General features: G+C 38.8%; 1 protein-coding gene and 1 long non-coding RNA gene across 2 annotated transcripts; one reads left to right on the top strand and one right to left on the bottom strand.

Annotated features, from left to right (window-relative positions):
• Positions 1 to 932: 932 nt before the first annotated feature.
• On the bottom strand, positions 933 to 3,548 carry LOC147333769 (uncharacterized). Its single transcript, XM_086287284.1, has 3 exons — positions 3,480 to 3,548; positions 2,434 to 2,668; positions 933 to 2,112 (listed from the first exon to the last, which is right to left on the bottom strand). The coding sequence occupies exons 2-3, from the start codon at positions 2,604 to 2,606 to the stop codon at positions 1,173 to 1,175; spliced, it is 1,113 nt and encodes a 370-aa protein (XP_086143410.1). The 5' UTR covers positions 2,607 to 2,668; positions 3,480 to 3,548; the 3' UTR covers positions 933 to 1,172.
• A 2,936-nt stretch (positions 3,549 to 6,484) lies between these two features.
• Positions 6,485 to 7,024, top strand: LOC147333770 (uncharacterized). The gene is made up of 3 exons (XR_015128574.1): positions 6,485 to 6,551; positions 6,637 to 6,725; positions 6,809 to 7,024. It is a non-coding gene; the product is annotated as an uncharacterized LOC147333770 (long non-coding RNA).
• Positions 7,025 to 10,829: the final 3,805 nt, after the last annotated feature.

Here is a 10,829-nt window from a genome sequence, read left to right on the forward strand (position 1 = left end):
GGGTTTGATATCAACATATAGGCAGATTAGTTGGAGCATTTTCTTCAGATTTATGTTTAGTTTTTGTTCAGTACTAGGAGTATGTATAATTAACATCTCTGTACATGACAGGTTCTGGAATTTCAAAGTCAGGCTTTCAAAGGACATTAGAATTGGTGTCTGTCTTAATTATGACCGAATTTTTCGGAGGAACCGACCTGAGCGATTATTAAAGTTCTATACATCTAGAAAGACTTGCATTGATGCAGTGTAGAATTCTTCTAATATATTAACATGGACGTCTTCCTCAAAATCATGTTTTCTGCTGCATCAGAAGGGCTCAAACAGACCACTTGCTGTTGTTTACTGTACCAGAAATTCAACTTTATGATTATCTTAAAAGATAAAAACGCCAGTTTATTTTTTAAATAAAATGAAATGCGTATGATGTTTAGTTTGAAACAATACTGTGTCAGCTGTGGCCACATCATTGCCATGCATACAAATCGGTGTGTGGCAAGAGAGACCAGACAAAACAATCAAGGGAGATCAGACTGCCGACAGGTCTCGCACACCACATCCACCCTATCAGGTGACACATACTGCTCTGACGTGCTAATCTCATGAGCTGGGTTACGCCATGTCACAAGTTTTGCGAGGTGCTTTTGTGATATTTAATGGATGGGATTACATTTTTTATTTCTCTCCGATATCCAATCCAGTAATTTAGGTCAGTATCGGACTGATACCGATACATCATATCAGATCAATCCATCCCTATTAAACACACAGCTAGGACAATGAGATATAACGAGACATGAGGAAGTAAAACTCAATACACAGGACATAGACTGTCAAAGTAAAACAGGAAACGTTCAGGTCAGGCAGACAAAGAAAAAGGCCACCATCACTCTGTTTTAATCCAGGTGTTACATCTGTTACAGTATACGTCATTACAGAATCCCTTTAGATTAAATATGATCATTATTATTATTATTTATCTTCTCCCAGCTGGTGTATCTCACTGATTATTATATGTGCCAAACATCCTCCACATTTCTGATTATTACTCTTAAAAAGTTCATCATAACTCTAATGTATACTTATTCAACCCTTTTCTTGTTTAACCATTAACCCTTGTACTTGTGACTGCTCTCTTTCCTCTATTCTCCCCCAAGTTTGTAGTTTCCTCTTTAATCAAAAGTTTCAGCTTTCAGAGTTTTCTGTTCTTCTTTTTCGCCCAGTACGCTGAAATATACAGTGAAGTGATCTGACATTTTCTCATTCACCACAAACAGATCATCTATATTCACATTTCTGGTGATGACCAGATCCAGAATGTGACCTTTGTTGTGTGTTTTTGAAGCTACAAGCTGAACAAGTTCATTACCACACAAAAAAGTTTTAAAATCCCTGGTCCTTTTAACTTTGTCATCATCATACCAGACATTAAAATCTCCAGTCACAATGATTTTTTCATGGATGTTAGTCATGTTCAAGAGCTCCTGAAACTCGTTAATGAATGTTTTGAATTTTGTGGTGGTTCGAACAATTTCATCCCAGTTGATTCTTTCTGTTCGATACACATTGATAAACAGAACTGGTTTTTCCCATTCATGATCTTGGAGCGTTGCAGCCACATATTCAAAGGTTGAATACTTCTCTCTGCCGAGTGTAACTTTCTCATTTATAAAAGTTTTTCTGAATGTGATAGCGACCCCCCCTCCCCTTTTCTCCAGCCTCGGCTCATGCCAGAATCCAAAGGTTTCAGGCAAAGCTCTACTAATATCATGATCGCCAGTGACAAATTTTAACCATGTCTCTGTTATGAGAAACACGTCCAGGTTGTTATTCCCAATGAGATTGCTGATACTTACGTATCGCTGATTCTCTTTTGGATTTTTTTTGATTGAATTGATTGAATGAGCATTGAGCAACGCCACCTTCACTGCCTTGAAATTATCTTCTTTGGATTTTTGGATTTTTAGATTTTTGGGACTCCCACCTATCCCATCTCTTTGCTGCCCCCGCGACCCGGCCTTGGATAAAGCGGATGAAGATGGATGGATGGGACTCCCACCTATCCCTTCTTTTTGACATTCTGGTTGATCCTCCTTCATTTCTGAAACCAGCCTGTGAAGGAAAGCAGGGAGGTTACATTCAGGATGATTTCACCTGTACGATGCCACCAACAAACAAGGTTCACACTGACATCACAAATCTGACCTAAAACTAAAATAAATCATATTAATTATATTTAAAAAATGATATTCATATTCATACAGTGTTTTACACTTCCATGTGGTGCTAAAGAGACATACAAATTTCATTCACACTTGCCAAAAAAGAAACTGTCATCTCCTAAACAACAAAGACATATATGGTTAAAAATCTACTGTAAGTAAAAATCAGCACAGAATGAACCTGAGTAACATCTTAAACTTCTGAACAAACCTGTCAAACAATTTTTCAGCATCCATGTTGGAGGTCTCTGCGCCCATTTTGGAGGTCTCTGCGCTCATGTTGGAGGTCTCTGCGCTCATGTTGGAGGTCTCTGCGCCCATGTTGGAGGTCTCTGCGCCCATGTTGGAGGTCTCTGCGCTCATGTTGGAGGTCTCTGCGCCCATGTTGGAGGTCTCTGCGCCAATGTCAGTGGTCAGAAGTCTGTCAGCGTGAGATCAGCAGGAGCCTGAAAAGAGCACAAAGGTGAGATTTTTGTTCTTCTGTATGTTTAACCCTTTCATGCACAGTGGTCACTACAGTGGACAGCTATTGAAAGGCTGTTTGCTTGTTTTTGTGTCAGTGCTGATGTTGTATTTGCACATAAACCACTACATTGGATACTGATGTGTTACTCCATACCCTGCCACCCACTGGTCCTTTAATGTTACTATAGATGTGTGACGTGTTTCATTGTAATTATTGCTGTTTAACCCTTTCATGCATGAATTATGACAACCTCAAACAGGATTTTTTTCTTAGGTATTTTAATTCATCTTTTCATACCCAAAGATGAATGAAAATACCTAAGAAAAAAATCCTGTTTGAGGTTGTCATAATTCATGCATGAAAGGGTTAACTGAGCGTGACAGAGCCGGGCTGCAGATAAAGATCATGTTACTGCTGTTTCTGTAGTTGGGAAGATTTTGAAGCTCTCAGGAGTTTCATGGTAATGATGAGCAGAGCGGCTGGAAGCAGCACGCCACCTTCAGCTGAGGTTTCGTCCGTGTTTCTCTCAGCTTTATTCACAGCACAAAGATGTTCTGTAGTTTTTTTGGTGTGTACACAAAAATGAGTGTACTGCACTGCTTTCTTTTTTCATGGGAGGAAAATGAAATCAAACATCAAGCGCATTAACCTTTAAGGTTTCTCAGCTTAAATAGACATTAAAGATGATGTTAAACATTGATTCAGTATTTGTGAGCAGGATCTGTTTTATAGATTAAAAATGATGTGAATATTTCAGAGGAGAAATTATGAAAATCTGTCATCTTACTCACTTTGGAGAGTCACCTGAGGCTCAAGGTTGCTTGGAGAAAAGGCTCATCGAACACTTGGCGTTCAGCAGGTCACAGGTTTATGTTCAGGAGGACGAGGAGGAGGAAATAAGACACTCCCTGTTTCTCTTTTCCTATTGGCTGCATCATAATCAGCCAATAGGAACAATCTCACCACACCATCAATCATTGATCCTTCATGAATCATCATCATCAACACTCTGATCTGTGCACACAGCCAAAATCAGGATCAGCACGTTTGACTGCACTCAGAGTGAAAGAAGAGATTTTATCAGTTAATCTCCTTCAAGTTTGCTGACAGTTTTATTGTTTCTCTTCTTTCTCTCCGAGCGCAGTCAGACTTGCTGATCTTGTTTTTTGCTATGTGCACTGATCAGAGTGTTGATGATGATTCCTGGGTGATGGATGGTCTGGTGAGACTGGAAAAGTTTGGGCTTGACAGTTGCACAGCAACATTAAGTTGATATTTGGCAGCCACACCTTCAGCTGTATGTGGAAGACTTTTTTTCCATTTCATTTTTTTTTAGCACTGTATTATTATTATAGTCATGAAAAGCAGCTTCTTTTTTGTGTCAGTGAGCAGGAGTCTGTAAGTAGAATATGTCACATCACAAAAATGCATCTTGTGTAAGCCAAATTTGTCACCATGGTAACCGAGAAAATGCTGTTTCAAAGATAATAATAATGTGTATGTGTTAGTCCCCACAGGGAAATTCACCTAGTGAAGCAGTGGGGAGTCACCAACGCAGCGCCCTGGGAGCAGTGTGTAGGGATGGTACCTTGCTCAGGGGTACCTCAGGGTAACCGTTCAGTAGAGTCGAACCCATGACCTGCCAATCATGGGGCAGCTACTCTACCTATTGAGCCATCCCTGTCGTTGTATTTTTACCCAGTTATTGTGTTTTCTAAACCTGACCAAGCAGACCTGTGTCGTGTTAGTGCCTGAACCTGAATGAGCTTCATGTTCATGTTCCTATTTAAAAGGCACATCATACAAATGATGTGTGAAAATCTGTGATGTGTGTAACTTGAACTGGAGGTACTTACAGCAATACAACACCCCAACCACCCTCCCAGTGTGGACTTCTTCTAAGAAATAGGAAAATGGACTTCCCTGTGCACCAGGTACACAGATGTGCAAAGGTGTTTAAGTCATGTGCCACTGCAGTCAGCTGTTGAGCGTGCCATTTGGACCAAAGGGATAGGCAATTATTTCGGAAAAGTTTGTATCTTTTATATTCATCTAACAAACATTTCTCAGACATCATGCAGCAATGCATGGAAATTCAGGAACACATGAGGAATAAAGTAAATAAGATCTGTCAGTCCGGAAAAGCTTGTGAGGCCATTTCTAAAGCTGTGGGACTCCATTACACCATAGTTAGAGCCATTATCCACAAATGGAGAAAACATAGAAATGGCAGACCTTACCAGGACCAAAATTACCCCAAAAGTACACTGGCAACTCATCCAAGAGGTCACAAAAGACCTAGAACAACATCCAGAGAACTGCAGGCCTCAGTTACCTCAGTTAAGGTCAAAGTTCATGACTCCACCATAAGAAAGAGACTGGGCAAAATGGCCTGCGTGGCAAGACAAAATTCACTGCTGAGCAAAATGAACGTAAATGCTCATCTCAGTTTTGTCAGAAAACATCTGGGTTTTTCTTCTTCAGCCACCTTTCTCACTCACTATGTGTTAATAGACCTCTCTGCGCTGAATACTTGTTATTAACCTCTGTCTCTCTTCCACAGCATGTCTTTATCCTGTCTTTCCACTCTCACCCCAACCGGTCGCAGCAGATGCCTTCCCCACTGTCGCCAAAGTGTTTGCTCACAGGTGGTCATATGATTGTTGGTTTTTTTTCTTTTTCTCTACCCTACAATACAAAGTGCCTTGAGACGACTGTTGTTGTGAATCGGCTACAGCATTTGACTAGGGCCTAGTCAAATGCAAAACTAGTGACACATGTCAGTGTCCTCCACCTGTAAAACCATTCCTGATTTGGGTGTTGTCTCATTGTTGCACTTCTATTGCAACTGTTGTTAATTTCATTAACACTGTCAATGGAAAATTGTACTTAAGTAGTCAGTATAAGCTTTTAATGATATAAGTTTACATGTGATAGAATACTGCATGATGGTCTTTTTATGACTTAGACTGTTGTCCACTACAAGACTTGTTCTGTTTTATAAATTCTTTCCCACAGCGATAATAGCTGAACAAGCAGTTTCACTCGCTACCAGGAAGAGGAGAGCTGGACACTTTTATCTTCACTCCCTAACAAGAAGAGGGGCCACTTCTTTCAGATTCTCACAATACACACACATACACATACATACGCACCAACATTCCTCTGTCTATGAATAGACATATTCACTGTTGTATTATTTTTGTATATAAATAAAGACAAGTGCAAGAACAGAGCGCACATCACAGGGCCCCCACTCTGGTGTGAGCGCTCTGTGACCGCCCTTGCAAGTAAAAACTGCAGCATGTGTCTCCACTCTCTGACTCTCAGCTGAAGTATATTGTAATATATAACAGCATAATAATCTCACAACTGCTACAAGCACATTTACCTTTCTTAGCACACGTGAGAGAAAGGCAGCTGTTAAGAAAATACCCTTTTGGGTGAGACAGGCCCACAGGCCTTGCATGCAAGCGTACTAATACGCATACATGCAATGAAGAACAGCTTACACTATACATGCGTCTGTATCTCTCATTGGTGTTAAAGCAGGACAAACTTAACAGAGTTTTGTTATCAAATGCTAAATTTATCCACTGCTGACATTTTAACTCTTCAGCTTGACAATAGGTGAAACATTTGTGAAAACAGAGAAAAAAATAAATAAAGACAGAGAGTCTGGTATGACCAAGCAGTAATCAGACAATAAATTTAGTTGGTAATACAATAAATTGTGAGATGCTTTCTGTTTGATTGATGCAACACAAGTAATTTACTGTATGAATTTACAGTATTTAATTTAATGTCAGGGAAATGGGATGATGGCAACTGTGGTGCTAGAATCTATTTTTTCTGTTTCACAGGTGAGGTCCAGAATGCAAACACTGTAAGATCCTGTCATCATGTAAAACACTAATGTTTGTGTTGTTATATGTGGTTCATTTTTAGCAGTGACAAAGCAAACAGTGGTGAAAATGAAGCTTCAGTCAGAGGCAGACATGCACAGCACAGAGATCCAGCAGCAGGTTTCACAGCAGGTCAGCAGTTCAGTCACCAACACAAACTTGACACAAGTTCAAACTATGCTTCATGTTTTTCATCATCTGCACATTTTGTCCAGCTGTCAGGCCTCATGCTGTCAGAAGGACTGACAGACTTCAGGATTCGTTGGAGGAAAGTCCAGAGTTACCGTGACGACCAGTTGAAGAAGCAGGATGTGGACGGTAGCTGCAAAACTGAAGTCTGACTGGACTGAACCACTTCATGTGTGAAGTTAATAACATGCTGTGCTGAGCTGTCTCATCCTTTAAACCTTTAAATATTTCAGAGTGTAAAGTTCCACCAACAGCTCATTTGTTCAGCTGCAGTTGTAGTTTGGTAGAAAGTCTTTAATCAGAGGTCCACTCACTAGTTTTCCTGATAGGCTCTAGTCTCTTGTTTTGTTTTTCTCTTTCAACACTTTAGACTCTGTCCTTCTGTGGACGTCACTGCACAGGCTTTGTCTGTGTGCAGTTTATTAGGATCCATAGTTCTGTTTCATCTGACAGCAACCTCTGCTGACTTACACAAATGATGGAGAAGAAAGTGAGGAGAGCCAGAGATCTGCTTGAGGAGGTCAGGGGGGACAACAAAACATTGTACTGTTTATGTCCTGTTTCTACTTCTACTGTTTAATAACTGTAACAGCCATGAATGAGACCATAACAGTCCCAAACCTTATCTGATAGAAATTTGGTTCATCGCTTTCAATGGAGTGCAGTTTCAAAGCATGCTAGATGTCCTCGTATCTGTCATTTTAACTTGACTGCCACTTTGTAGGAGCAGACAGAGTCACAGAGACCTAACTGTAGTAAGCAGAGCAGGTGATGGGTAAAGCTTGTGCTGGTGTTACCATAGTTACTGTTGTGATCTTAGTTTTTGACTTGTATTTTCTCCTGTGTTAACATGTTTGTCTACTTTTGTGTTTGTAGCTTTCAGCTTTCTTCTAGTTATAATTTAAAGGGTTTTTACGTGTTCAGTTTCTTTTATTTCAAGTAATAAAACAGCTATTTGATTGAAAACGATGCATCGATGTAGGCAGGTATACAGAAAGTAATATAAAGCAAGAGATACATATTTAAAAAATTTTATTGCCTTGTGCGGCTCCTTTTCTTATTCAATAACTTGACAATAGAACATTTACATCTTGCCCACACTGACAATTTGGTTTGTTTCATTAGCTTGGCTGGAGTGAACTCATGAAAATAGGGACTATTTTTCTATTATTAAGTGAGTAAGTACTTTGTGGATTTTTACACTGAGTAATAAATCATGTAACATTGTTCCAGATCCATGACCATAAATATTTTTGATGCTCAAGTTTTTTGTTTCCTTTTTTCTCTCTCTGTAAGGTTGAGGTTTATGTTGAAATCAGAAGTTTTCAAATGTAAAAGGCCTGAATGTGATTTCTACAATCTAAAAAAGAGCAGCTGTAGTGGAAACAGGAAGGTTGAGAGAAGACAGCTGACTGAAAACTCCAGAGAAACTTATACATGTTTAGTTAAACTGGTGCTGGGAAGTATTTTATACACATGTTGCAGTTATGCTTTGTACTACAATTGTGTTTAATATATAACTTTTTATCAATGACAGTAAAAGGTCAAATCCCAATGTTCCTGCTCAGACATGAAGGTTGAACGTTGTCTCAGAGTAAAACTGGATGCCTGAGGTCTCACAAAGTTCTCTTGAATATTTTCGTGCGTCTGTATGTTTGCAGACTTTAACTTAAGGCATTACTCACAGTTTATACCACTGTGATGTTAACCACAGGTTAACCAGGGCAATCATGAAAGCACTACAAAAAAAAAACCTTAAATAAGCAGAAGAGAAAAAACTAACTCTTAACCCTTTAAGACCTACCATAGAACCGCGTTTTTAGTCACTGAAAACGGAGATTTTTAAAAATGCTTTGGCATGTTCCTAGCAGCGCTTTCCTTCATTTCTGCCTTTACATGTGGACGGGGTTATTTTTTAAAACAAAAACAGAAAATCTCAGTTTTCAAAAAAAACCCTGTGTACGTGTGGATGTTGCCCAAGACCGCCAGAGCTTATATTATATTTTTACATGTTGTAGTGCCATTTTTGGGAGCATTTCAAGTTGCTATACATCAATACAACAATTATAGCCCAGATTTTAATAATATGTATGTATTAAGTGCATAGTAATTACATGAATTGCAAAAAAGTGCAATAAACTACAAAAAAAATTGAAAATCGTTTTTGGTTTTTTAACATATATTTGTAGTTAGAGAAGTTTAAGAAGCTTATCTCGCAAAACTGTAAATACAAAAAAGTTGCACAAAATAGTTTCCCACCACAGGAAATTTATTTTGAGTGTCTTCATAGTTTTATTTTTGAAATACACCAATTTTTATATACTGCAGGAAAAACAAAAATAAATATTATAGTGCAAATTTGCAAAAAAGCAGCATATGCATCAAAATAAGCTATTTCCAGCAGTGCAATATGAGTCCTAAGCATCCCAGAAATGACACAGAACGTCATAAAGTCAAAGATAACTTTTAAAAACACCAGTATAGGCCCTGAGGCCCTGATGGTAAAAAAAACTACATTTCCGCGAAAATGACATCACTTCCGGTTTCGAGCAAGTAATGGTGGACATGCAAAAGTTCGCGCTGACGTCTGTTCCAACGTAGGAAGTATTATGAACAGCTGATCGGATCGGTAAAGCGTGTTTCTGGAATATTATGTTTTTGTTGCTCCAAGTGCTTTTTATTCAGTTTTTGCAAAGCTTTATGTGGAAGGAAACCGTGACCGAGGACAAGCTGATGCAAAAAAAATTATTGCACTACGTGGTTGCAGAGCTACCGGGATTTAAAAATAGTTACGCAAAACAGAGCGTGCCCGCTCCTACCGGCTCTAAAGGGTTAAATCTTACGGTCGACTTGAGATTACCACATCTGTAGGAACATAAACTGTCACAGATATAACAGATTTAAAAATGCATTGTTGTACTCCACTGATAAAGAGCTTAAACTGTTCTTTTTTTTATCTCAAACTTTTTTCAGCTTATAGTTCACATGCTAAAAGATATATGAAAAACATGTTATTGTAACCCAGGTTGAATGTAAGGCTTATGTGTCATAATAAAATCCCACTTTATCTCTGACAAAGTTTCATTATTTTTTCACATTATATGAGTTCATTCACTGAGTGTCAGAGTCCAGCAAAGTCACATCCACTTCTAAGACAGTTTAAAAAACACAAGCCTTCCACGGATGTGGAAAAACCTCCGCATGCATCTGGATCTGGGGCCCACAGTAATAGAAACATGATAGGACTATGTGGTTGAATTCGGAGGGGTAAGAAAACAGATCCCAGTTGACTGCAGTCTACTGACACCTACTGGTGAAACATTTCACAACATGTCAGTTTTATTGACTGTTACCTCTCTTCCAGCCTCGAGCACAGACGACATTCAAATCAGACTCTCACTTAAATGAGCTGTTTGGCAAGAAAAGAACAAATAAAAGTCCTACTATAAGAAAGAAACCGTTTTTTGGTAGGAAACATCCTGTGAAATGTCAAAGTACTGTCATGAACTCACACAATAGCTGCACACAGTGGTAAAAAAAATAAAATAACCCACTGTAAATTTAAGGTGGTGCATCTCTGTGTATTTTTTGGCCCAGTCCCAGTGTGCACGTAATATTTAATAAATAAACCCTCACTGACTTAAATGACATCACCTAGATTTTAGTAGATTGCAGTAACTGACTTCTTACCTCTCACAATACAAATGCATAATCTTGTAGTTGTTGCTATAGGACAAACAGCCATGAGAGATTAAAAACATTAGATTTAGACTGTAGCCCATAACCAACACGTGTTTCTACACCTGTATGGACCAGATCCAGATCCACCCAGAGTTTTTCTCTATCTGTGGAAGCTATCAGTCCACTGCTTACTGTTTACACCATCAGTGTGGTTAATACAAATGATCAAATAATCAGGATCAAACAAAAGGTATTGTTATCTGGGTTTGATTAATTTTAGTCTTGTACATTTCAGTCATATTTAATGCAGTAACAGGATTTGCAACCCATTTGCTGACAACTTAATATATATAATTATGTGTAACT

Source organism: Aulonocara sp. 'chitande type north' Nkhata Bay, linkage group LG3 (assembly GCF_057382095.1).
Source record: "Aulonocara sp. 'chitande type north' Nkhata Bay isolate Kocher_YH1m ecotype deep benthic linkage group LG3, A_spYH_male_GT1.1, whole genome shotgun sequence".
In the NCBI taxonomy this organism is placed as follows: Eukaryota; Metazoa; Chordata; class Actinopteri; order Cichliformes; family Cichlidae; genus Aulonocara; species Aulonocara sp. 'chitande type north' Nkhata Bay.

Bases quoted from the DNA above. Each gene is read 5' to 3' on its own strand.
- LOC147333769 (XM_086287284.1), bottom strand. From the start codon at position 2,606: ATGGGCGCAGAGACCTCCAACATGAGCGCAGAGACCTCCAACATGGGC. The intron at 2,113-2,433 runs GTTTGTTCAGAA...TTTCCTTCACAG, and splicing joins GCTGAAAAATTGTTTGACAG to GCTGGTTTCAGAAATGAAGG.